Source organism: Siphateles boraxobius, unplaced genomic scaffold (assembly GCF_051911475.1).
Source record: "Siphateles boraxobius isolate OS27281-9 unplaced genomic scaffold, OSU_SipBor_1 29, whole genome shotgun sequence".
Lineage (NCBI taxonomy): Eukaryota > Metazoa > Chordata > Actinopteri > Cypriniformes > Leuciscidae > Siphateles > Siphateles boraxobius.
The window spans coordinates 12,103,214-12,129,773 of NW_027508908.1; the positions used below are offsets into that span (position 1 = coordinate 12,103,214).

Consider the following 26,560-nt stretch of genomic DNA (forward strand, 5'->3'; position numbering starts at 1 on the left):
TTCTGGTTCACTTGATTGGATAAGAAGTGATTTTTTATTTTTAGAGGAAAATCCATATTATGTTCGCAATTGTGCTGTCTTTCTTGTGTCACATTGCTTAATTAGCTTACATTAAAGACTTCATGACATGGCTTGATGAGCAACGTTTTAGGAACATTCTCATTTTTGTTTCCGACTGGACTAAATCTGTGTTATGATGAGTTATCAATATTTTTGGTCAGTTTTCAAAGAGAATACACTAGCGTTCAAAAATTACGTTTAAACTTAAAACGGTTTAAACGTAAAAAAAAAAAAAAACGTACGGTTAAAAGCAAAAAAAAAAAAAAGTTAACACTACAAAGACAGTTCACCAATGCGCATTTCCCGCCAGTCCTGTGTAAACTACAACGGCACGCAAGGTTTAAAAAAAAAAAAAAATGTATCCAACGTTATCGTGAGATACGGAGCGGAGCACAAGGGAACAACGGAGTCTGAAGTAGCTGCTCACTTAAAAGATCTCTCAATCCCTCAAAACTCGTCCAATTTCAAAACCTTTTCAGAGGATTAATTTTGAGTTCGTAAGCTTTCGAATAATACCTTATCTATGATGATTACTAATATAAATGATTTAAAATAAAGGCAATAAAAAAGAGATAGCAGGACGTGACAGTTAATTAAACCTGTTTTTCTCAATTCCGTTCCTGAAAATCATAGTGATCAGCCGACTTCAGATAACCATACATTTTGTTATTCAAAAACAATGAAAGAAATAAAAACAGATTTGGAAAGGGCTTGAAACCAGCTTTAATATGTATCAGAACCTGTAATGAGTTAAACAAAAATCACCATGTGGTGGGTTTTCCCAGATGGCATCACAAATACTGTTCTTTTGAACATTTTTTGAACACTCAAAAAATATGTATCATGGTTTCCACAAAAATATTAAGCAGTACTACTGTTTTCAACATTGAATATGGTAAAAAAAAAAAAGGTTAATTGGGCTTCAAGCATATTAGAATGATTTCTGAAGGATCGTGTGCCCATACATTCAGATCACATAAATAAATAACATTTTAAAATATTTTAAAATAGAAAGCAGTTGTTTTAAATTGTAATACTATTTCACAATATTACTGTTTTACTGTATTAAAAGGTAAACTAAACGTTTTAATGGTACAGTATACTATAAATAAAGTGTGTATATTTGTTATTTTGTCAGCTTCTATAAGTTTATGTGACTACACAACATGGACTAAAAGCCAAAACTCTATCTAATGCTTATTTCATGGGGTCTTGAAGAAGAATAGATGCAAATGTGAAGAAACAACAAGGATACAGGTGCAAGGTTATGTTGACAGAAATCGCAAGACTGCAGTTTTTGCCATGCTGCCTATGTGTATGTGTGACATGTCCTTCCCAGACAGCGGCAGTGGTGATGTTGGTGGACACACACACACACACACACACACACACACACACACACACACACACACACACACACACACACACACACACACACACACACACACACACACACACACACACACACACACACACACACACACACACACACACACCAAGGTTAAATCAAGGGGGCGGGGGTGTTAGCTGCTGTCTGTATTGATTGAGAGTAAGCTGTGTGATTGTACACATTGCTGATGGCTTCATTAACTAGCTGCTCTTCTAAAGGACCACCCTCATCTTGTTTGGCCCTCACAGCAGACCAAAGACCCATCGGTGGAAGCTTATGCCGTAGCAAATTCTCCTGCCCTGTTAACACATTTACATTCCTCTGCAACCAATGGCATTCAAATTTATATGTCTTTCAGTGAGAAAGAGAAAAAGGGAGGTCAGGGCTCGAGCTAGGAAACGAAAGACGGCTATACTTAATGCGAATTCTGCTTAAATAAACTTAACCTGATTGTGTCACTGCTGCTAAAGGGGAGATGAATGACTTATCCTTTGCTGTGCAACTAAACAGTCACTGATGCCTATATAGCTACATCACAATCAATTTACCTGCAATTCATGAGCAATTGTTTAAAGGACATCCAATTTCTTTACTCTGCTGATGGCAAATAGACACTGTAAAGAATGAAAATGTCCTATAACTGATGCAGAAATGTCCTGATCTAATACTACATCACTGCCAGTTTGGACACTTCCGTCACCTCAAGAACAAACATATTACTGTAAGGAGCATCATCATTAATGGCCTTCAAACATATGGCCTTCCATCTTCACAGCATGAGTGTGTGTCCCTCTGTGAGCGTGTGAGTGCTTGAATTAGTACTTAAGTGAGGGAGACCTTGTGGGAATACACCTGTCTGTGGGTGGGAGAAAATGATAGCTCCTATTTCTGTGAGGTTATTTATTTCTTATTGTATGTGTTATTTAGCATATGCTTTCAATCATAAGCTCCAAACGATGTGCAAACAAACTAAGGCTACGTTCACACTGCAGGCTGAAACGACCAAATTCTTGCGACTTCATGCGAAATGCGACTTCAATCTGAACGGCCAGGTCACATGTATCCGACCCGCACGTCATTGATATGCGACAAACGTCATAATTTTGCGTTGTAGTAGGCGGGAATGAGAAGATAAACAACAACTATGGCGGACAATGCTGAGACCAGTCAATGGAAGGGAAGCGAGGTTTCTGATTTAATTAATATTTGGGGGGGCAGCTATATTCAGGCCATGTTTAGCTACTTCCACAAACAGCAAGTGACATTGTTGACCGTTGAGTACTCTTCTGTGCATGCGGGTCACTTCTGGGTCATTTCAAGTTCACGTTCACGCAGGAGATCACAAAAGGTCGCATTTAATTTGAAATGTGAACGGCCTTGCAGTGCCCCTGCAAGTGTGAACGAGGCCTAAAAGCTATCTCTTGCATTTTAAAAGGGTCATGAACTGAACTAAGAAATATATATATTTTATGTTTCCTGAGGTTCACTTATAATTTTTACATAAAAAAATAATTTAGAAATAAAAGGCCATTTTCGGGCCCTTACTTTTGCTCTGTGATTTGAACACTTTTGGAAGGTTTTCCAACCTTTTACTACATTTCTTACTATTACAGGTGTCGAGATTAACTAACCGTGAAAAGTGTTGATTATTGCATTATATTCAGATCTACTCCTGTAGCAGGAAAGGTTGCAGTGATGAGCATGTAGCCGATGACAGACATGTCTGTTAAGCGCATGAATGCAGTGATCTCGTCATTGCAAATCGATTTCTGCACTCTCACGAATGCTTTCATCATAACTAACAGTGCAGACCAGGGGCGGATTAAGGTTGTCAGGGGCCCCTAGGCTGCTCTTTGTGTGAGCCCCCCACTAAAAATGTATTTAGTGCCATATATGGTCCATACACAACTACGGTGAACTGGCATACACACACATTGAGACAGCTAACACTACAGTGTTTTCTTTACATTCCTTCAAGTGGTGGACCACAACAGTAAGATAGGTAACACACCACATAGGTAAAATGAAAAATTGAATATTACAAACAAACCACAAATATCAGATATTATTATCTGCCACCACAGCCCCAAAACAAATGTAACTATAAACATCAAAGCAACAAAATACCTTCACATTTCAACTCTCATCACTTGCTGTTGCTGTCTTGCACTTGACCTAACAAATTAGGTCTAGGCCTAATAGCATATCATTGTGCAAATGTACTTAATTTATACCTAGTTAGGTCAGACTCAGAAGTCATGAGGGCCAGAATAAACCAGAATACAACCAGCATCATCATCAAGAATGAAGTGGTGAAAATAAAGATTGCGTCATTCGCGTGCATATTAAATAGCCACATAATTGGTTTGTTTTGGTCTTGTACATCCATAAATGTTCCAGCAGATGATGGATAGTTTAGCCAGCAGTTGATGATATTAATCATTGCTATATAAAACTAAATAAGCTATGTATTAATATTAATAATAAAAAAATAAAAAATTCTCACCATCGGCATTGGCGTGTTCCACCTCTTTAGGTGACGGCTTAAAAAAAGAAATCTGTCAGCGTTCGTTTCATCTTCTTATGGAGACGATCACACGCGTTGTTCAGGTTCGATAACACAGAACGAGCAGTGCGCTGCGTTTTTTATGTTGCTAGGCAACCACAGAAACAGCTGTCCTGTCAGTCAAGTAAACGTCAAATCAGCCTTTTAAATTTCGCGTAGTAGTCAGCGCCCAAATATATTTTTAGGTCGCACTGACTCGCACAGATTATATTTCGGGAGCATATGCGACCAAAATGGCTTTGATTTCGAGCATTGATGTTAATTTCGAGCCTTGATGTTTCTTGTAATGTTAGCCATAGTTATTTATTACTTGATGTTGGTTTCTGCGTTTTTTAAAGCCATCTCCCGCGGACGCAGTGACGTTTTTAAGCACGAACCCGAATCGCCGTTACTAGGAGGGCGCCAGCGCCTCTGCCTCGCGAGTGAATGATAGCCCTGAAGACGCCTAGCACCCGAATCGTCCCGCGAGCTGTTCGTTTAATAGTCGACTCGGAGGAAAGCGAACATTTTGACAAAAATAAAAAGCGAGGCGGAAGAAATTTTGCCATTGCGCACCGCCACAATAAAATAAACATAGAGGAAACACTGCATTGTGGAATAACTCCCCAAATTCCCTGAAATATTACTGAAAACATGATGAGCTAGCTGCAGGCGTTTCAGCTAGCTCCGTTCCGGCAGTCTGCGGTGGATCTTGTCTTCGACTGGATGAAGATTCAGCAGCTTTGAAATATCTAGTCAATTCAGGATTTTTTTTTCAATATATCTTGGTCCCGTTGTTCTCTTAACTTTAGTAATTTACGTTTTTGTGCTCCACTTTCATGCTTTCTTTCAGCCATTCTGCCACTATGCCGTCCAGCAATAGCAGTGACGTGAATGAAAATGATTGACATGATTTGACCAGCAGCAGCTGATAGGATAACCAATTCACGTCCACGGAGAGCGATCGCGGATAGGTCTGTCCTATGCACCGAAACCTTTTTACAACCTTTTTAAAGAGCATCAAGCTATTAAAATCTATATTATGTATAGTCACAGATAATTTAACAGTATATTAGTCAGTATTTTTTATTAGGTTAAACAGTGATTAGATAACGTTTTTAATTTAACGTTCACAATTGGTCTGGGCGTCTGGCCCATCCAAACTGGAATCCCGGCGCCGTGCCGTGCCTGGTTCGCGCTTAAGTAAAAAAAAAAAAAAAATGTCTGGCCAATCCGAGGCCCCTTGAACACGTGGGGCCCCTAGGCTGCAGCCTATGTAAGCCTGTGCATTAATCCGCGCCTGGTGCAGACACCATGTAAATAAGGGATTCATTGTGTAGTGTAGAGTTTTGGTGAAAGTCCAGAACTCAGTCACTGATAAACTCGCGGTGTCTGAATGATAGCTCCAGAGATTTTAGAGGAAGAGTTCTTTGATAGCTTTCTGTATATAATTTAAATAACAGATTATGTCCATGCTACAAAAAGAATCAATGTGAAGTTGACCGTTTAGTAACTGACATAGAAGTGACTTGCCTTGTGAATTTTAATGCAGGCAGACTAAGAAAAACTTAATAAACTCTGTCAGGCATGTGTTAGTGAATGTATTTGGTAGGAAGGCACTTTCCTTTGTGTGATGCATGTACTATCAGTGGCTACATTCACATAGCCAGTATTTTGGAGAGATTGCCATATTTCACGGCCGTATCACACCATTTTATCACAACAGTTGTTCAGGAAACCCTACAGCTTATAGTAGGGAACTGAATACTATCTTTATGAATGCATAACAGAAGTCAACCCCTATTCTATCCTCATGCAGGTAAACATGGTGACAGTAAATATCAAATATGTTGACTTACATAACACCGTCACAATTATCACAATTGACAAGGTGTTATTTAATAAACAAGTCGAGGTGTGAGTTCATCTGTGAAATCCTAATTAACAGACAATTGTAGAAAACAGACTAGACCACAAAACTGATAGGAACAGATCAGGAGGAAAGAGTGTGACTGGATCGCAAATCCTACCCCCCCCCCCCCCCACACACACACACACACACACACAACATCCATGCTGCACACTGCACTGTACAACATGAAACATTTGAGAAGTCAAATTATGTTAATTAAGATAAGAAGTTAAGATAAGAAGTTAATCAAAAAGTTTTTCTTACCCTATATGCAGATATTTTTTCTTGTTTAAAGCATAAACTCACTTAATTTTGATACATTTATCAGAAAACAAAAGTTAATATCATATCTTGCTTCATAAGTAAATATAACTTGATTGAAAGTGGTCTTTCTTTCTTTCTGAAGTTTTGATCTTGTAATTTTGAATCAAAATGTCAGACTTCTCTCTGGTGATGTATCCATTTTTTCTTTCTGTTTTACTTGATTATACGTCACAATTTGGAAGAAAGGATCTGTCACTGCCTCCATTTCATTGCGTTTTTTAAGAATGTTTTGATATTTTTATTGGAAAACGATACAAAAATACTCTGTAATAAATTCACTTTTACAGTGATACTAATATTAGTGCGATGGGGTTACTTTAACAGTACAGGTTTCCTGAACTCACCCCTAAAATGCAGGTTTGAATGCTGAAAGTTTAATTCACTTGGTAGTTACATTTATAACCAAACTAAGCATGAATGTATCTGTACTTACCACTGTCAAACAGCCTTTGTGTGTTTCTGAGCACTGAATTTCACTGCCCAGTAGGTTTTTGGGGAAGCTAATATTAGTGACAGATTAAATCCTACTTTCGAGAGCACACAGGAAGAGAGAAAGAGAGATTCTGGGTAAAATGTCAGGGTATCTCACAATCCTCACTACTTGAATTCATGGTCTGAATGGCTCAGACAATCTCAAGAACCCATTTATTGTGCATTCTGCACACACAGACCCCTCTCATATCCTCCCATTAAAACACTGTCTTCTTTGAACTCAATATTGTCAACTAAATATGTTTTTTGGCTCCTCATCCTGATTCCCAGACTGTTACCAGACGTGTCTGCATCCGCCGTGACAGTCGACACATCAAAGCAGCCGCCCTGATACTGTAAGACTAGTGTCTAATGCTGAGGAATGTAAGCCTGTTGCTCTCACAAACACAAAGAGGTTTATACTTATCCCAGATCACTAATACGCACATCCGAGTGCCAGTAATGATGGCACGGTGCAAAGAAAATGGTTTTGGAGTGAGTGATTTCCATTTGTGTGGGAGTGTTTGTGACTTTTTTTTTTTTTTTTGGAAGGGGGAGATTGGTGGAAGTATGTGGGGGTGTTTGTTTAGCTTGAGTTATGTTTATTTAAGGGAGTGTGGGTCTTCATGGCGGAGGGTCCTAGAGGTGTAGTTGTGTAGGAGTGAGTCTGTTTGGTAATTTTCTCTAGCCTATTACTGAGTGTGTTCTCCAGCCTGTTTACTAAATGCAAATGTGTTTTGTGCTAGAGAAGGGGCTTGAACAGATTGTGCCTGTGCCATATTATGCATCTGTGCGTGAGTGGGTACGTGTGTGTCTGACCCTTACTGTTCTCAGTAGACAGTGCAGTAACTGCGTTGGTTGCCGTGGCATCAGATTTGACCTGGCCATTCTCAAAAGCATAGCCCTCAGTCTCCTGCAGCTGCCAATTCAATCCAAAGAGATGCATGGCTGTGGAGAGAGAGAGAGAGAGAGAGAGAGAGAGAGAGAGAGAGAGAGAGAGAGAGAGAGAGAGAGAGAGAGAGAGAGAGAGAGAGAGAGAGAGAGAGAGAGAGAGAGACAGACAAAAGAGAGATACATTATCACTTAAGGATAAAGGAACAGGATGCAATGGATTGTTGAAAGGGTAAAAACACTGTAATATAATCAGTATAAAACAAAAATTTCCCATGCCAAACTGCCAATTTGATTGTTATGGATGGTTGCCAGGGTCAGTTGCTATAGGGTTACTAGGGTATGTTGATATGGTTTTCAAAGGGGTTTCTAGATGGTTACATACTGGCCCAAATCAACTTTACCCCCAAATTTCTATGACTTTCTGTTTACTGGATATGACTTGGGACCTTCCTTTAACGTCTATATGATCTTTAATGTCCATCAGGATAATTGTTGGTTTGATCACTTAAAAATTAACACCACATCTTTCCCGATCAAGTCACAGGATTTGCAGCACAAACTTACATGCTAAAGATTAATACTTAAAATATCAGCAATAGTAATAGTGATACTTGTGTAAATACCGTTAGTAATCACCATGGAATCAAAATGGGCAATTCTTATGTTTCTTATAATGCAGTATTTATTATAAATTATTTATCCAAGCACATCATTTTTTTAATGTCACAAAATTAATGTGCCCTCATTGTCAAAAGCATTAATGCCCCTTGCCCCTCGTAACAACATCTCTTTCTTTGACGTGTATACAGACACAAGGCAATTTGTAATTATGCCTCTATATTATGCCTGGTTTAAAGCAACTCTTTAAAGAGTCATTGCCATGTCAGGTGACAACACCAATTCCTTCATCAAAGCTCAGGGTTTTCAGTTAAAAAGCTCTAAGATAGATATTTGCCTTAGCTGATGAATTTAGTATTAGTGACTGCAAAGAGTGTGGGGCTGCGCTGTGGAGTAGGCTAATATGTTTAGACAGCTGCTTTCACTTGTCCCTGAAATGTCTGAATGTTCTTACCAAGCCAGTCTATTATTTGGCGGAAAATGCTGGGGAAAGAAGGGTTCAGTAAACTTGTGCAATTTGGGATTCAAGGATTCGAAAATCACACTGGCCCTGTACCTCTGAAACAAGGTTCAGTGCAGGTGTGGCTGGAAACACAATCTGGTTATAGTTCAATGTGGGTTTGCCAAACGTTCTCCTATGAATTCCGCAACAGTTCCCTGTGGGTAGCATGACGACCTGGGTGAATCAGCACCCATTTGAGCATGTTTTGTTTCCCTGGTGATGCCTCTAAATCACATGCCAGGAAAGGTCATACAGGATAGTGTTCAATCTGTAAGATGCTGTAGAAACTAAGCCAGCATGAGGCCTGATTCTTATATGGGGAACTAGTTGGCTGTAAAATGAGAGGAAGTACAGCGAAATGTCAAGGGGTTGAAAAAAAATACTACTCAAACATACTAGTGATTGAGCATTGGGTAGGATATTCATTTTGCAGACACTGAGAAAAACACTGCAGCAATTTGTGGAAGCTTTCTCCACTTTAATCTCAACCCTACCAAGGATCAAACCTTTAATATTTACATTGGAATCCCAGAACCTTAAAGAGATAGTTCACCCCAAAATGAAGATTTTGTCATAATCAACATTTATGTGAGAGATGTTTTGAAGAATTCTACTCATTTTACAATGCAAACATGACCAATATTTACATTGAGATGTTAGGGTAAAAAACAACAACAACAACAACAACAACAACAACAACAACAACAACAACACAACTTGTGTGCAATATTATTAAAGTTTTTTAAGATCTTTTTGTTAGAAAAACACTAGAAACCACACGTTTCGTCTCATCCACAGATTTGTCTATGCATGAATGATATTTGAGAACTACAGTATACTGTAGCAGAGGACAAGATTATAAGTGACTTAATATCAGTCTGTTTCTTACACAAAACAGCAGTACAGCTTCAGGAGACTTAGAATATAACAAGTATGATAACATACTTCTATGACACTTATTTTGTCCTATTTGGAGCTGTCGTCTTTGTTCTTTGTATGGCAAAAATAAACCATACAAGTTTGAAACAACATGAGTCCAAAAAAACATCAGCCAAAAAAAGTTTCATTTTTGGCTGAACAATTCCTATAACTATTACGCTACTTACAGCTTTAATCTAGTGGTAATTGTAATGTCCCTGTGATTTGTTATATCATTAGTTGTTTTTGTATGAGAATCTCAGAGGAGATCCTGTTTATGGGTCCCTGTATGTATGTGTGTGTGGTAGCTGTGCTGAGGTGGGCTGCTCTGAGGGGACAGGCTGATCCTCTCTCTGAGTAACAGAAGTGCTAGCTGCAGACGTTGGCTCTAATAAAGGTAATTTAGACCTGCCAACAACCCCCACTGGGTCTCTTTATGCCCCCAGAGCACACACACAACCTCCCCACATAAATCATACTCCTCTCTGTGCTAGTGTATTTGTGTCTGTGTACTTGTGTGGTTAAAGTTTTTTATGTGTGCTTGTTATCTGTGACTGTTTGATTTTGCTAGTATTCCTGATACTGTATGTGTAGATGCAGCTCTCCAGCTTTTCGAAACATTATACAACAAAAGTGCTCCAATGACATTGGACCAGTAATGAGGCAGATAAAGACATGGAGAGAGTATAGAAGAGTTGATGTGCGACTCAGTTACATTAAAGTATTTGATCAGTAATTGGCGTATGAAATTCCTTAAGCTCATTCTCCAAACTATCTTTATAACTTTCTATCTGGTTCTCTCTCACTCTTTCTCTCTCATTAAATTAGATCCCCGCTGAGTCTGCCCATTCATGGAGCAGCCGATGTCCAGCACTCTGACCTGAGCCGAAGCAGGGGTTTATGGGAGAGTGGGCGGTATTGACTTCTCCGGCAGAAAGATGGCCACCCCCTGCTGATCTGAACAAGCCGCTCGCACACACGTTTGAGCAGGGTGCTCCATTAACTTTCCGAATCATAAACGAGGAATAAATGTGGATGTGCAAAGTCTCTCACCTCTGTACCGGATTCTTATTGTTAATGAAACCGTTTCTTGATGGTCAATTGGATTCACTTGTTGCTGAAATGTCTGAAATTGAAACTAGTGTAGATGAATAAATAACATTAAAAATAGGGATATAGGATGGGCACGCGCAGATCAAAGAGCCATGGGGCGTTCGGGAACTTTCATGCATGTGTGTATGGAACACATCCAGGCTATTAGAATACAAATGTGCCAAGTGCAAAATAAAAAAGCGTCTAGTTCTCACAGCTGAAAAAAAAGTAAATTGGCTGTTAAGTTTTTTTCCCTCATCTCCTTTCCCTCGGTTGTCTCACGAGTGCTAAAACAGTTAAAGGTGGGTGAGATCATGGGAGGTGGATCGCTTTGTTGATGAGCCCTGGGACTAGCGAGAGATGAATGATAGAGCAGGCTCCATAGAAAGACCAATACAGTTTGAAGGTGGGCTGTTTACATGCCTCAGGTGTGTGCAGAATGAACACACGAATGAATAAGAGAAGGAGGAAGAGTTTTCACCAAGGCAGAGTGCACACACAAAACGGTAAGAATTACAGTTCAGCTAAATGCAAGGCAACTTATACAAGGCAGGATTGGCGGTTATGTAACCAGTGGGACTCGCAATGCTATCGAGGACCCAGTGATGCTTCATCTTAATATACAGCTCTATATTTCTCACTATATATATGCCACTTATGATCATTAGCAAGGATGGGGAAAAAAATGGCTTTCTGTGACTCAACGAGAAACTATTTTAAGATATTAGTGGGAGAAAAACAAAAGCAAGCAACACCGAGAAAATTGATAAAAAAAAAAAAATAAAAAAAAGCGTCAGCCGTGAACAGTTGCTTTAACTGTGCGAGATACACACCAATGAATAAAAAAAGACTTTCCCGCAGCAATAAATCAAGGGCAAAACCAAATGTCCTTCCGTCCCTCAGGGTGTTGTGTTGTGAGTACAACCACTGACAGCCTGTCCCCTGAGCATTTCCAAATCACCCACACAAATTACCTCAACTCTCACCGTCCTTATTTACAATCATCAGACACTTTTTGCAAAGCACCAAAGCTACATTTTTGTATGCCCATTTATGAAAAACAATTTCTTTTTTTTTCCAAAAGCTTTTTCAAATTCAGGGCGAACAAGGTACGTGACAAATACACACACACACACGCACATATATATATATATATATATTTTTTTTTTATTATTATTTTTTTTTTTAAATATCACTATATATATATATTTTTAAATGACAGACTATTAGTTACTCTAAAATCATTCTGTGAAAATTATAAGAGGGTAGACAAAGCAGCTCGCTAACCTGTGAAAATGAGAGTGCGCTGTAGAAAGACTGAGTTAGTATTTTCTCCAGAGTGTCACAACTCATTCATGGAGACAGAGACCGAATGAAAAACTCTTCCTGGCTCTGCCTATATGTAAAATGCTTTTCATGGGTGCGAAAAGCTGTGAAGTATTTATGAGTGGCTTCTCCATCTTTTAAAACACGACTGAGGAACTCTTGGCATGCAATGCTTCCTCTGGCTGGTGTTTAGTCCACTGGGGCCCCTTTATGACTTTCTCCAGCTTTTGGTCTCAATGCTAAGAGGAATGTGAGAGGCCATCAGCACTCTGTTCAGAAGATGCAACTTGTTCACAAAGGGCATCACTTTGATTTAAAAAGGGAATAGTTGAGGAAGGAAGTATAGACGGGTTCGTTGTCAAGCTTTGCACAAATAATTTACCACAATCTTTTTTTTTCTGTTTTGGCAAATTCTACTGTATATTACATATTAGAATGTTTATTTATAACCTTATATACGTAACCGTTTGTAATTGCCCTACTGGATCTCAAAATCATTAGATCAATGCAGAAAATGGGTAAAATATACAGAAGATGCTGGAAAACCAAAGAATGTGCAGGATTTGGACAATTTTTCAGAAGAACAGCGGACAGTTACCTGCTTAGGATAAAAAAGAGGGACTCAACTATGAAATGAAATGAAACCTGCTGGACAAACCTGCTCTGTATTTACGTGTGACCTCCATGCCGGTATGAAGGCATTTCATCCGGGCTTGTGCTTAGTGAGTAAAAAACTCTTTTTCAAGAAGCTCAAGGAGCAATTAAGTGAGTAAAAAATGACTGGTCTCAGGCCCATTCAGTAAACCTATTGTTCTAGTGAGATTTTAGTGGCCGTCGAGGAGCCAGCATCCGGGTGAACCCCCATCTAGTATTAAAGTCATCCTCCGAGGATGTGGTATTGATCGAACATTCATGGAAAATCTCTACGTGGCTATATTAACCCTGTTGAACAAGGACAGAGGGAGAGAAATCTGATTTCCACATCCTCTGCCTTTCTTATTGTGTGGGTGTGGGCTTAGTGGAGATGGCTGGGGTCTGACACACCAGATGGGACTGACAGAGAAAAGATTCTGGGTTTTCTTACTAGCTGGAAGAGTTGCTGACGCATAGCGAGAGAAGCATTGTTTGCTGTGTGAAACCAAAAAGAAGGATATGTTTTCCATCTGCAATGTTGACAGTGTGAGACACGGTGAGACCAAGACGCTGCATACATTGAACTCGTTTTACTCCAGCTATAATGCATTCTTATGCATAATTTAAGGCACGTCCACCGCAGAAGAACCATTACGTCACATCAGTTTTTAAAGAAGTTTACAGTAAAAGTTATCTGTTTGGCTGAGTGTTTACTGGATAAATGTTTAGATATGGTTATTGTCATTAAGGATTATCTATCTACAGTTTTCTCTCTTTTTTAACTGAGTAGGATACTTTCGTTAAGATACTTTTCCATTGCATCCTTTGAATAATCTATTTAACCCAACCAGTTACAAGTACTAAATAGATTTATTGTTGTGGCATAATATTTAAATAATATAATGATTTATTTGTTAAGCCTAAACCATTCAGACTTTCAGGTCAATGTGGACAAGCTGTAGTTTTAGGAAGACACTATGATAATATATTATGATTATAATTGTTAACAAAATATATCACAATATAAATCCTCATTACTACGGGCACAAGTTTTGCAGTAAACTATATTCAAACAGTTCAGAATAACAGACATGCAAATGTATATTGGAAGGAATAATTCAATTATGCTAAAAGCAGAAGAAAAAGGGATAACAACAAAGGATAAAATATCTCAGTTAAATATGTTTTAGGAAAAAAAAAAGATTATGTTCAGCAGCTTAAAGCCAGTAATACAAATTATTTTGTCAGTGGCACTGCTTTCAAGAAACTGTTGTGATGTGTTTCTGCTGCTGTGCAATTGGACACTATTCAATTACAGTGCCTTTTAAGAAAATATCATATTGTTATGTCTCCTGCGGAAACTCTGCCCTTTGTTTAAACATGGTTTTTTTTTTAGGATAACAGTTAAATTATTAGCTGCTTAAGGATTATCAAACTCTTTAAGTAGGTGTAACTTATTATTACCCTATAAACTTTATTAATTCTGCGCAGTAATTTGGGAGCAACAGAAGTAATTTAGTAAATGGAAAGTCATTTGGTAAATATATCGTCACATCCATTTGTGGAAACATCTTGTACAGGAAGAAAAAGTCTAGTAACAATGTTCCATTGTGTATTCCCATAACATCAGTCGTTTGAAATAACAGGTTTTGGAACGCAAATTCAAAGGGATAATGAGGTCTGATAATGAAAGCTGGAACGGGACAGGGAACAGCCACAGATGAAAGAAAGTGAGAAGAAATCTGTTTTTGGGCTTGTTAATGTTTGGCCCCTACAGGGCACTGTCATGATTAGCTCTCCATATATTTCCATAATTTCTGTGATGTTCTTAAATGTCCTGCTGTGTGCATCTTCAGTAATGATCAGAGCTGCTGAGGGTCTGGCCAGAAACACCCCGTTAGTTGTAAGCCACAGTGCAAACACTATCTTCATAATGTCGCAGATAACAACTAACAGCTATGTCATTATGGCAAACAATGTTGGGACTTTAAAAAAACAACATTTCTACAAGTCACACGATGCATTTCTTCCTGCAAACTTTTTACTTTGATTTCTAGACGTCTGAATAGGCCAAATAAACTGATGTTTTCTCATAAGGTCGGAGCACAGCTAAGAACATAACTTTGAAGATGAATATACAGAATGAAAATGGGCCAATTATGAAAAACTTTGCAATTGTGTCTTGCTCTCTTTCAGTCTCTCTAGAAGGCTGTGATCTCTGCTCTATTAGCAGCTGTACTGACAATAGCAGCAGACCTGGCTGTGGAGTGTCAGTAAATAGCTCTCTGGAAGCTGCTGAACTGTCTCCAATACAGTGGAATAATTAACTCTGAAATGGATTTGGCTTCATTTCTCTAAAGGGCAATATTAGCTTTTGTTATTCAGCCACTCTGCTTGCTGATTACACAGAGAATCCAAATACTTTCTTTAAACCTGTTGGACACGGCACTAATGCTGCACAGGCTTTCTGTACATCTTGCCAATCCCAGCTGCGACAAATTGAACTACAAATGACTTTTCTCAACGTGACACAGAAAACGGACAATAATGAAAGGCCACTGAGTGAACAAATGCATTCCTTTTTGGATGTAATAGGGACTGATGCTGTCCTCTCATCCCTTTATGACTTCATGATAAAAGGGGGCCGCTGGAACTCTGCAGCACTGAATAGGTTTGGAGCAATATTGCATTGAGAAAGGAAACGGAGGGCACTTCATTTCCTCTTATTGACTTTGGAGGCCAGTTTTGACATCATCAATACAAAAAAAATGAGTAGAATTGTGCCTGTCTGGGTGTGTGTTTCCTGTGTCTGATCACTAGAAACTAGTCATGTGAATATGAATTATTTTGTCCTTATAATACAGTTTAGATTAGATCATATTGCACTTTCCACAAATATTAGTCAGTTGGTGTACCATTATGTTTTTGAAGCAATAAAGATGTGGAACCAATGCATTTTGGACAGAGGACAATATGTTGAGCAATCATAATATTAACATGCCAGTTTTACATTTTCAGAACATGAAATATCATAATGCAGTAATGATGAGCATGCACTCTTAATAAATGTATGTATTTATTTGATGTAATCACTTTGGATTAAAATTAATACATACATTTAATTAAGTGTAGCTGAATTCATGACACATTTATATTTTAAAAAGATGGTTACCCACGGTTTTACAGACAAGACTCGTCCCAGACTAATTGAGCTGTTTTAACTGAAAGTAACTTGCACTGACATATCTTAAAATATGCCATTGTTTTGTCTATTGATACACTCCAGTAATGATTTTTTATAAACGTGAAGGCACGTTTATAAAAGCTACTTAAATGCCCTTATTGCACTAAGGTCTAATCCTGGCTTAGTGTAAACCCTGTCTGTGAAACCGGGCCATAATGTCTCATTTAAATACTTTTTTTTTTCTCACAGTACAGCAGGCTACAATTAGAGGATGTAAAAAGAGCTCTAAAACAGGCTCAATTTTACATATGCAAAATAGTTTTTTTCTTCTTTTGATTTTGGAGTGAAGTATGATGTTTTGCATCAGAGGGTGTCGTGTGTCCCTTCTTTCTTCAGTAATAGAAACATTACAAAAATGGCCAGAAGTAAAGAACAGCCTGTCACATAATAGCAGAATAAAGAGTGTAGTGTGAACTGAAGAAAAACAAACATAGGTCCCGTGCCTGGCTGCATCACTGTCTTTCCCATGTGGTTCATTCAACAGAACCATTGCGTCTTTGAGACAAACCAGCCCACCTCACACTGCAAAACAGCATCTCTACAGGCCATTCACAAATCCTCTCATCAGCGTGGCATTTGTATGGAATGAGGAAACTGCTGGCTCCATTCAGAGAGGAACCTTAAACAAGGCTGTCTACATTTGGCACACAGTACATGATAAATACTAAATGAAAGTGAACTTAAATCTACAGTATGAGGACGCAACAGGAAAATAACAAAATGTTTATCTTCTAATGTGGCCACATTCGGCTACTATGGCAACATGGTCACATTGAGCAGGTGATTGAGTAATAGACAAAAATAAATTAGCAGTGGTTTCCATGGCAACTTAATTGACAAAGCAGTTGATTTTTAAATAGTACTCCACAGCCATTATATTTTGTACAATAACATTTTGCAGGCTTGCTAGAGGGGGTAACCTGAACGAAATTATCCCTACATACAATTTGCTCAGAAATTAAGTGACAGTAAAAATTCTGAATATTACAAAGTGGGTTTGTGGGACAGTAGCATTACTCAGGAAAACTATGATTTGGGTTGCCTGAATGACCATGAGCAGTCAGTCTTAAGGGCCGTTCACACCAAGAACGATAACTATAACGTTAACTAGATTAGTGTCCACACCTGCGCACGATATCGTTCTGTTTATTTTAAACATGCGCTGCAGTTTTGTCATCTATTGCTTTTAATGGATTCTGATTGGCTGTCAATGTATGAATTATTCATTATCAGCAGGAGAAAAAAAAAATTCTGAAAGTGATTACAATTATATTTTTCCTCTCTGCCATTACCGTTATACTTATGGTGTGGACTTAATATAATTATTTTACATTTAGAACGATTTTTAGAATTTTAGATATCATTGTGGTTATAGTTATCGTCCATGGTGTGAACCGACCTTTAAGGAAGCAATAAATCATTATTATTTTATAATGGAATAATATTATATGCAATTAAATAGAAATAATTATAATTAAATCAATTAAAAAATAAGTTATTAATTTTAACTGATCATTTTATATATATTATATACTATAAATTATTTATATTATGCATTATAATTGGAAAATTATTTCAGATTTCAGGGTCACCTTGGCAGGATGCATTCTAGAATTCAAAACTGTTTTACTGATCAGAACAGAAAGCAGAGGTTCCAAGAATATATTTTTCTAAACACAACGTCTTAAAAATGCACTCATGCTGCAATATGCTCAAGTGGTAATGCAACAGGCAAAGGTGTCCTTCTGCATGTGTATGCCTGTAGTGCCGGTGCTTTAAGGGGGATGAATTTAAATATGCAATTTTTCAGAGAAAACGGAAATAAAATAAACAAATGAATGACTTCACTAGTCAGTTGTTGGAGCAAAGCATCATAGTTTCACCTACCAATGCAGTAACAGAGCAGCACGGAGAGCAGTATGGAAACAGCCATGGCACTGAGGGCCGTGCACCTCCATGAGCAGTACTTAGAGGACTTCTTGAACTTGAAGGCGCTGCGGGAGAGTGTGTTGCGGGGCAGGGGCCGTGTAGGGGGCGAGTAGACCGCCCCCGTGGCCATGGTGTAGCCTGGCGTGGCCGTGCTGAACAGAGGAGTGGTGCCGGTGCCTGTCTTAAAGAGAAAGTGCCTGAAAGAGAGAGAGAGAGAGAGAGAAAGAAAAGAGCAATGGACATTTACTCTCATTGTGACAGACATTTGGCACATTTAATACGATCTCTTTTTTAATTAAACAGCTTTAGGCAAAAATGATTAATGCCAAGAACTTGTCTCTTATAGCTCATAAAATCAGATAACTTTTCATAGAAAGCTCAGTATATTAAGTCTAAATGAATAGTAATAGCAGCACAGATTGTTCACAAAGCGGGGTGTACAGCGGGGTGTACGAGGCGTGCAGCCCTCAAATACTGCCCTGCTCCTGTATGTCCCCCGCTAAGCTAGTGTCACCCTCTCCTGCTGATTGGCACTTAAAGTATGATTGGCTAACAGAAGCCCTTGGCATGTGGTAATTATGCTGGGCAGATATTACTAGCACATTTATTAAGCTGGCCCTTTCTGTTTGCTTGAACACCACAGTGAAAATCTGGCTCTCTCTTTTCAACCTTTACTGAACACATCTCAATCAAAGCCCTAGTGTTTGACTTCCCTTTAGCCTGCTGTGCTTCTTTGCCCAAATGAAAGTGGGGAAATGTGATATGTGTGAATGTGTGTGTGTGTGTGTGTGTGTGTGTGTGTGTGTGTCTGTGTGTAAGGGGCACTATAAATCTGAAATCAGCTGATTGGATTTAAGAGGTAGAGAAAAGGCTTTTTCTAATAAACAAATCACCAACGGTATTGTTTCCTCAGCAGAAGGACATCAAAAAAATGTATTTGATCAAAGTCAGCATTTAAAGATCATATTATCCCAGGGGATGAACTGTAGACATAGTGGCAACCAGGACTAGTTGTCTATATCTACAGTATATTGTCTAACTGTAAGGTTTTGAAACAAAAGTCCAAATACATCAATGTACATTTTCCCCAGCAGATGTTTTGCATGGTGTTTTCAAATACCTAGAATAAATCATAACATTTTCTTGTGGACAGAAAGTTTTTTTGTGTGTGTGAAAATATTTATACAAAAATTATAGAATTGAAAGTCAAGTATTGAAAATATTAAATATAAATACAAATTATACAAGGCAATCATACAAAAAAGGTAGTTGTAATCTGTATAAATCTATACAAATGTTTTATATTTTTACTCTTCCCATGAGTTTCGTAACATAATTGTTTTTCTGGTTAAATTTAGCTCAAACACCTATAATAAACTATTTAATGGCAAATTTCATTGTGACAACTTTACCAATATAGTGTCATGGTACTTCACTGGGGAAACAGTCTAAAAGTTTTTTTTTTAGCCAAAACTTTTAGATATATGTATGTGTCTATACAGAGAAATATTCACTTTAGTTAAAAAGAGAAAATGAACCCCAGTCTCTCCAATGCATTTATTATAGGCCTATACGCAACCCTCTTCCAACATGAAATCCCCTTCTTTTGTTAAACAACACAACTCACAAGCTTGCAGAGCTAAGCAATTCCCTAAAACTGCATGGTTGTCTGTTCGATTGCATTCCTTATGTTGACAGAATGACCCATGAAGACACTGAACAATGGAACAAACAGATGATTCGAGCTGCGATATCAAATAACACTGAGCACTAAATCCAATTAGCGAGACAATTCATTCGACAATCTCTCTGCATTCTAATGCAGCGACAGAGAGAGAGAGAGAGAGAGAGAGAGAGATAGATAGAGAGAGAGAGAGAGAGAGAGAGAGAGAGAGAGAGAGAGAGAGAGAGAGAGAGAGAGAGAGAGAGAGAGAGAGAGAGAGAGAGAGAGAGAGAGAGAGAGAGAGAGAGAGAGAGAGAGAGAGAAACTGTGCTCTTGTTTTAGTGCAGTAAACAGTTGCTGCCAACTCACTGTTACTCCAATATTATCAATCAACCCAATCAAAGCCAAGATGCTGTGCAAGGCAGTCCGGATTTAATCTAGTAATGCAGGAATATCAATTAAAGAATTAGTCAAATTAAAATATTAAAGGCTGTGTAACTTGATTTATGCAAGTGGCGAATCGATTAACATATTAGTGGATTTTTATTGCAACTTAATTTAGAGTAATTATTCCTAAGCAAGTACCGGTGTCAGAATCTGCTGCCAATCAAATGCCTCTTGACAATTTGCATTCACTGGCTAACCGAACAAGGGAAGAGATATATGATAGGTGCTTGGGCCAGTGCCTGACCGCTTTGTCTAAATTCGGTTGGCTTAATATGGGACTTTGGCCATTTGGTTGGCTCAGCGCTGGCCTTCTGTTTGGGGGTGGCTATGTTGGGGTGGGGCCTCTGGAGATTTAGCACTTTGGTTGGCTCAGTGTTGGGCTTGGCATCAGCAGCTGGCACCATGAGAAAACTCAGGAGCACATACCCGTCCCCATAGCCGCCCTCGTGGCACACGGGAGGGAACACATCCATCTCTATTAAGTTGTCATGCCCGTTTTCAAGAACTGCTTGCTTTGCTAATTTTCTACATGAGAAAGACAAACAATTAGAATAAAGGTCGTCAGTGCTTTCTGGTGATGAGACAGTCAAGGTATTTCTAATTATGAGTTTGGCAGCAAATCCACAGAGAAAGAGCATCCCAGAAGGCAGTCAGTCATAGCTGAATGTACACCGAATGAAAGACAGACAGTCGCACTCTAACCCACACATGAAAAGACTCATAAAATAAATATACTGCAGTTTTACGTTCAATGTATCATTCTGTTTTCCTCTAAATGGAAGCACTAACATGCTCTGATAAGGAAGGGATATTTATTATGGTGAATAGAGCCACAGAATTATTCAAGCGCACTGAATGACTGTAAAGTATTATTGGTAGGCTCTCTACATCCACTATGAGCTAAGTGTGAGAATATATTAATTACTGTACTTCCTCTATAGTCGATAGCATTCTCTGAGAGAGGGATGGGTATCTCTAGAGGTGCATATAATCTGAAGCAGCGGTTTTCAATTAGTGTGCCGTGACCCTGAAATTAGTCGTGGATCTGTTCTGATAGGGTTGGGAATAACAATGCTAAAGGTCAAAAATAAAATGCAACAAACCTTGTAATTGCATTTTGTTAAGATATAAAAATAGGCTAATCAAATTATATGAGGGAGAAAACAATGATTCCCATATATTTTGTTGTTGACATCAAAGGCTGTGCACGCATCATCCTCTAATGCATTTTTATGAAAATTCATCTGTCACTTGGTAGAAGATTGCGAGGCAAGGCATATACCAACATGGACAGGTTGTGTGACAAGCACTCATCTTCAAAAAACATAAAAAAAAAAAAAAACACAAAGTAAAGGAAAATATGACCCAGGCGGCATTAAATGGTTTGTGCTGACCACAATGTGTTTTGTGCTGTGAATTATTTGCTGTGGAGACATTTAGTAAAAAATAAATAAACCAAATAATATATTTGACTTTAAGGACATTCCTGCTTATTTCTGCATGCTTAAAATGTTTAGGATTGAGCTAGCAAAAGTCCAAAAAGTAAAACCACTTGAGAACCACTGATCTAAAGCCATGGGGCAATGTAGAGTTTTTCATTCCTCTCCACAAATTTTCTTATGGGATGAAAAGAGATGCATGGGATTTCAAGAATAATTAAGTATGACTTTACACATAACTTTTAAGTTTTCCCCGCATAACACCACTATGACCTACGTTCTAACCAACTCACCCTTCTGACCTCATAGCAGGAGTTTAAACCTTTACTTCAAGTTTTTACAACAAGTGACTTGCTGACATGTAACTCAATATCACGGCTTGACCATATGTTCGTCCGTCTTGAATTACACTGAGTGCCCCGCTTTTAAACAAACCACACGACAGCATTTAAAATAACTTATGTATAGTTTCAAATTCCTTTTTTTGCCCTATTTTTGAGACAATGAATAGAAAAAGATACCAAGAAAAACTCTGGGAACTAACACTTGAAAGACCTATTTACCTTAAGTCACTCTGTCATGAAAATGATAAATGCTACATTTTGTTATGATTGCTGACACTTTCAATTCACTCTATTCATGGTTCATATGGCTTTTATAGGCATTTAACATTGGGTTTTATCACAGTTAAAGGTATCATAGCAATAAGAGGTGGTCCATACTTGAAAAATGTTTTTAAATAAATGCTGAGATTAGACCCTCAGTAAAAATGTTAATACTTTCACTGCCCACTTAAACGAGAGCTAATAGAAGACACATGATGAAAAAGAGATAGAATTTCCAGCTGTAGTATCTATACACTGATTGGGGCATCTGTTGTTAAGGTAGGACAGGAATAACGTTCCTTTGACATAGAAGACAGCGAACAGGGATTTCCGAGCAGGAGGGACGGGATTACCATTGTTAATTGATTACAGCATGCATGACACCAGGATGGAAATTGCTATGCTAATCCATGTATCTCCTTTCACGTTTGTCATCCTCTGACAAATACCTTCACAGAAGATTTTGGAAGAGCGGGTGCATAAAAGAACTGGCAAATAACTCAACAATGGTTATATACAACGGCGTAATCGAAGATAGTCTACTTAAAAGAAATACAAATGGTAACATTTTTCAGTCATGGAATTACTATTCGACAGTAAAATGTAAAATGAATTTTTTCGATGAACTGAATATTGTGGAAACATATTTTCAAAATCACCTAACAAGGACCTATGATCTTCATAATAAATACACACTTCACTTTTTTATGCTTCATTCGTGCTAACCAAAAGCCCTGTGCTTCACACTTTTGAATAATCTATATTCAATCTACAGCACATATATCTACTGTGAAAAACTATCTCTCTCATAATAAAGGATAACAGGCCTGAATGATGTTACAATTCATCTTTCCACTCCACAACACAATATGGAGGTAGAAAGACCTAGAAAAAATGCAAATAAAAAAATCATAACCTCTGTGTGAAGGAAAATGCAAAAAGAGGCTATTGTTATTCTTAAGAAGCCCATTCTTTCAATGCTGTCTGCAGTGTATTCCTCTACTGTGAATATTTGCAAGTTATAAAAGTGACAAAGGACAAAGTGTCAGTGCTGAATGATGCACAGCTCTTAGATAAGCCTGTACTGAGAGGCATCTCACAGTTGCTGTGTGTTTTGTCTATGCGGATTGACCCTGTCTGTTCCCTGTTTATAAACTGGGGGTGGAGATCACAGATAAAATAACAAAACATCTAAAAGCTCTTGACAATTGGCACACTTGGCGGAATGGTGTGTGATTGTACTCTGCACACAATCCCTTATGAGTCATCAGGGTTTCATACTTGTTTTTAATTACAGTAACACCTATTGGACTTATATTGATGGATGATGCTTTACTTTAATGTCAGTTTGATGTCTGGTTTTGTTTTGAAGCAATACATTACTCCTCTTCAAAAGCATTTACCAAAGAAAAAGACAATAAACAAAGTGAATAATCAGTAAATGTTCATTAGGCACTTTCTCAGTTTACTACCTTTTGCTAAAGGAAGTTTACAGGAGATTTGTGTAATATTGGCTTTAATTACAGTCAATATCCTACTTATAGCAAGCTAATATCTACAGAAAATGAGATTTTGTGATCGAATGCAATGAGCACTTTGTTCTCTCTTGTGATGGTGAAAGTCGTGATGTCTATATTTAGCTGTCTAACCTCTGAGGCATGACATGGGAACTGACCTATGAGTCAAAAGTGCTTTGAGATTCACATGGGGGACCCTTGTGTGTGGCTGATGTGAACGTTTCTGGTTATCTCCACATGGAGATCAGCTTGAAAATAAAGCCGTTTTGCTATGTGCAAAAATGAAATCATGGTCAGAACAGAGTATGTTTGAGATGTGTTATTTTGCCTAGAGCGAGGTTTTGGAATGTCAAGTGCTTCAGTTTTCTCCCTCATTTTAAGATGCATCCATTACCACTCTATCACAAGCAGAACATGTATGTTAATGGCATAAGAAGCAAGAATTCACCACGCATTAAACAGCAGTAATAGATTATCAGCAGTCAAAAGAAAGATAGATGGAATGTGAAGAGGATCAAAAATACAATAATATGCAAAAGGAACAAATATACAAAAATGTGGGTAATATGTCACTCCCTCTCAAACAGTATATTCAAAATTAAAAAACAAGATCCCACTTTATATTAAGTGGCTTTAAGTACTATGTACTTGCTTCGAAAAATAAGTACAATGTACTTATTGTTTTCATGTTGTATTGTAAAACACTTAAGCTGCTATTGAGATGGGATACGGGTAAGGTTAAGGACAGGTATGTGTGGTATGAGTTGGTGTAAGTGTAAGGGATGGGTCAACAGTGTAATTACAAATGTAATTACATACATTAATTACAGCTGTAATTACATGCAAGTATTTTCAAAATATAAGTACAATGTAAAAACATGTATGTACACAATAAGTCCATTGTATCAAATTATTAATTTCAATGTTAGTACATAGTAGTTAAAGCCACTTAATATAAAGGGGGATCAAATACGGAAACAGTAAGGACATTTCTTACAAATCTTATGTATAATATAATTATATATATTAAAACTTCTTTCATCTACAAAAATGGTAACAGGGCACACATTTATGGATGGTAAATGGAAAGCCTGGAGTGGATATAGAACAGAGTGATGGGAGGGGACGTTGCATACTCGTCCAGAAGAAGGTTCGCCAATTGCCTAATTTGTTTTTACACCTGAAATACTCTGACTCTGAATGCAGATAACCTCCTTGTGTAGAGATCTTGAGATATTTTAAATAGTTAAGGACCGGCAGGTGTCTCAAGAGGCTTCTCATGTTTCTCTTTTCCCCACTTTAACAGCATCATCAAATAGCACAGAGAGTAAAGACAGTAGAGTGAGGTAATTGACCATATGAGAGCCAGTCATGATCGTTCAGACTCAATTGCCTGTTTAGCACAAATTGTGCACAAATTACAAGAATGTAGAAGAATATGCTCAGACGTGATCTGTATTTCACCACAAGGTTCATGACAATGTCAATAATGGCTTAAAGGTACAGTCAGTAATTGCTAAACAAAGCCAACATGAGCCCCGGGAACCAATCGTTCATGCTTGTAAATACAGGGAAGAGGTCTTTATTGAAGCATAGGTGTCGTTGGAGCAATTTACCATACCTAACAGCTAAATTATTCCACTAATGAAAATGATGTAAAACAGCAACTAAATAACATCAAATAATAACTTATCCTGGTGCAAGTAAATTAGTAAGATGCATTTATGGACTGGATTGTTCAATTTTCTCCAAAGGCTAATTCAATCTACTGATTTTTTTGTTAATTTCTTCAGCCAGAATCTATTGCCTCAAACAAATCAATGGACTTGTTCGGAGACATGTTGTGAAGCGTTTGAATTTCTACTCCCCGCCAGCATGTTTTCATCCATTTACTAGTGCTGATGTTTCTCATTACTTTCATCTAAACTTCATTGTTGTGCCTGTCGATGAGCTGGATGTTTTGTTTATTTTAACTCTAAAAGTCAGTCAGTATCATGTAAACAGTTGTTAAGTAAGCTCCATGTCTAACTTGGAACACGGCACCTTTTGAACCAATGCAGCCACGCATACAATGTGTGATTTTTAGCATAACTGAACTAGAGTGTGTTTTTGGAATGTTTATTTGGTAAGAAGATGCAACACCATAGTTGGATCTACAAGCATCTGTAAGTGTCAAAGAACCTACTGACTGTGTGTGGTCCAGTGTGGTCTGCCTCAGTGAGATCACACGATATAAAGACATTTAAGCTCTCTTGCTAATATCTACAGAAATCTACATAATTTTTTGTCAATATGAGTGGAGGAGTGCCAACGATAAGGTTTCGAGGATATGGTCTGACCACTGAGACAGAGAGAGAAGAACAAAAAAACAAATAGCAGCTCGAAAGTTGGAAAAGAGACAGAAAGCAAACCAATGGGGGTGAACAACAATGGACAAAAGTGCAGACATCTTGCTGTGGTTGACACGACACAAAGCAAAAAAGTAAGACCACGGCATAGTAATAAAAAAGAACTGAGATACAATATAAAGTGAGAAAGAGTTATGAGGAAAACAGAGAAACAGAGGTAAAGACCATAAAGGAAGTGTAGCTGTTGGATATTTCTGTTTTGTGACCACTTTGTCCATGTGAAGGGCCATGAAGAGAAACTTGAGGGCGGAGGTGCAGAGGCAGGTGTGTTATTCCTGGATCTCTTAACACTGTGTTTGTACAACAAATATAAATTCAAAAGCAAGCCACTCATCAGAACCCGGATGCCTATAACCTTACTCAGGGTATCTCCCATATTTAATTTAACGCAATTACAAGGTTGTGAGGGGTGATGTGCAGTATGTTTAATTTGTTGACTTAATGTCTTATATTTAAAAACTACTTTTTTTGTCCACTGGGTTGTCACAATGCCAGTATTTTAGTAACCTATAGCAGAGGTCAATAGAGGCCACCTGTATTTACATGAAACTGTTTCAAAACGTATATTTTCATTAAGAAGTGCATTTGAGCATTTATGCGTGAAGCCATATTACAGCATTTTA

General features: G+C 38.0%; 1 protein-coding gene across 8 annotated transcripts in view; it reads right to left on the minus strand.

The window, feature by feature from the left end:
- tenm3 (teneurin transmembrane protein 3) overlaps positions 1-26,560 on the minus strand; it is a 321,921-nt gene that overhangs the window by 114,970 nt on the left and 180,391 nt on the right. For all 8 annotated transcript variants that reach the window (XM_077246625.1, XM_077246624.1, XM_077246623.1 and 5 more), the window contains 2 exons: positions 17,817-18,055; positions 7,528-7,650 (listed from right to left, as the gene is read on the minus strand). In XM_077246625.1, coding sequence (XP_077102740.1) covers positions 7,528-7,650; positions 17,817-18,055 — 362 coding nt within the window. The remainder of the gene's footprint in view (positions 1-7,527; positions 7,651-17,816; positions 18,056-26,560) is intronic.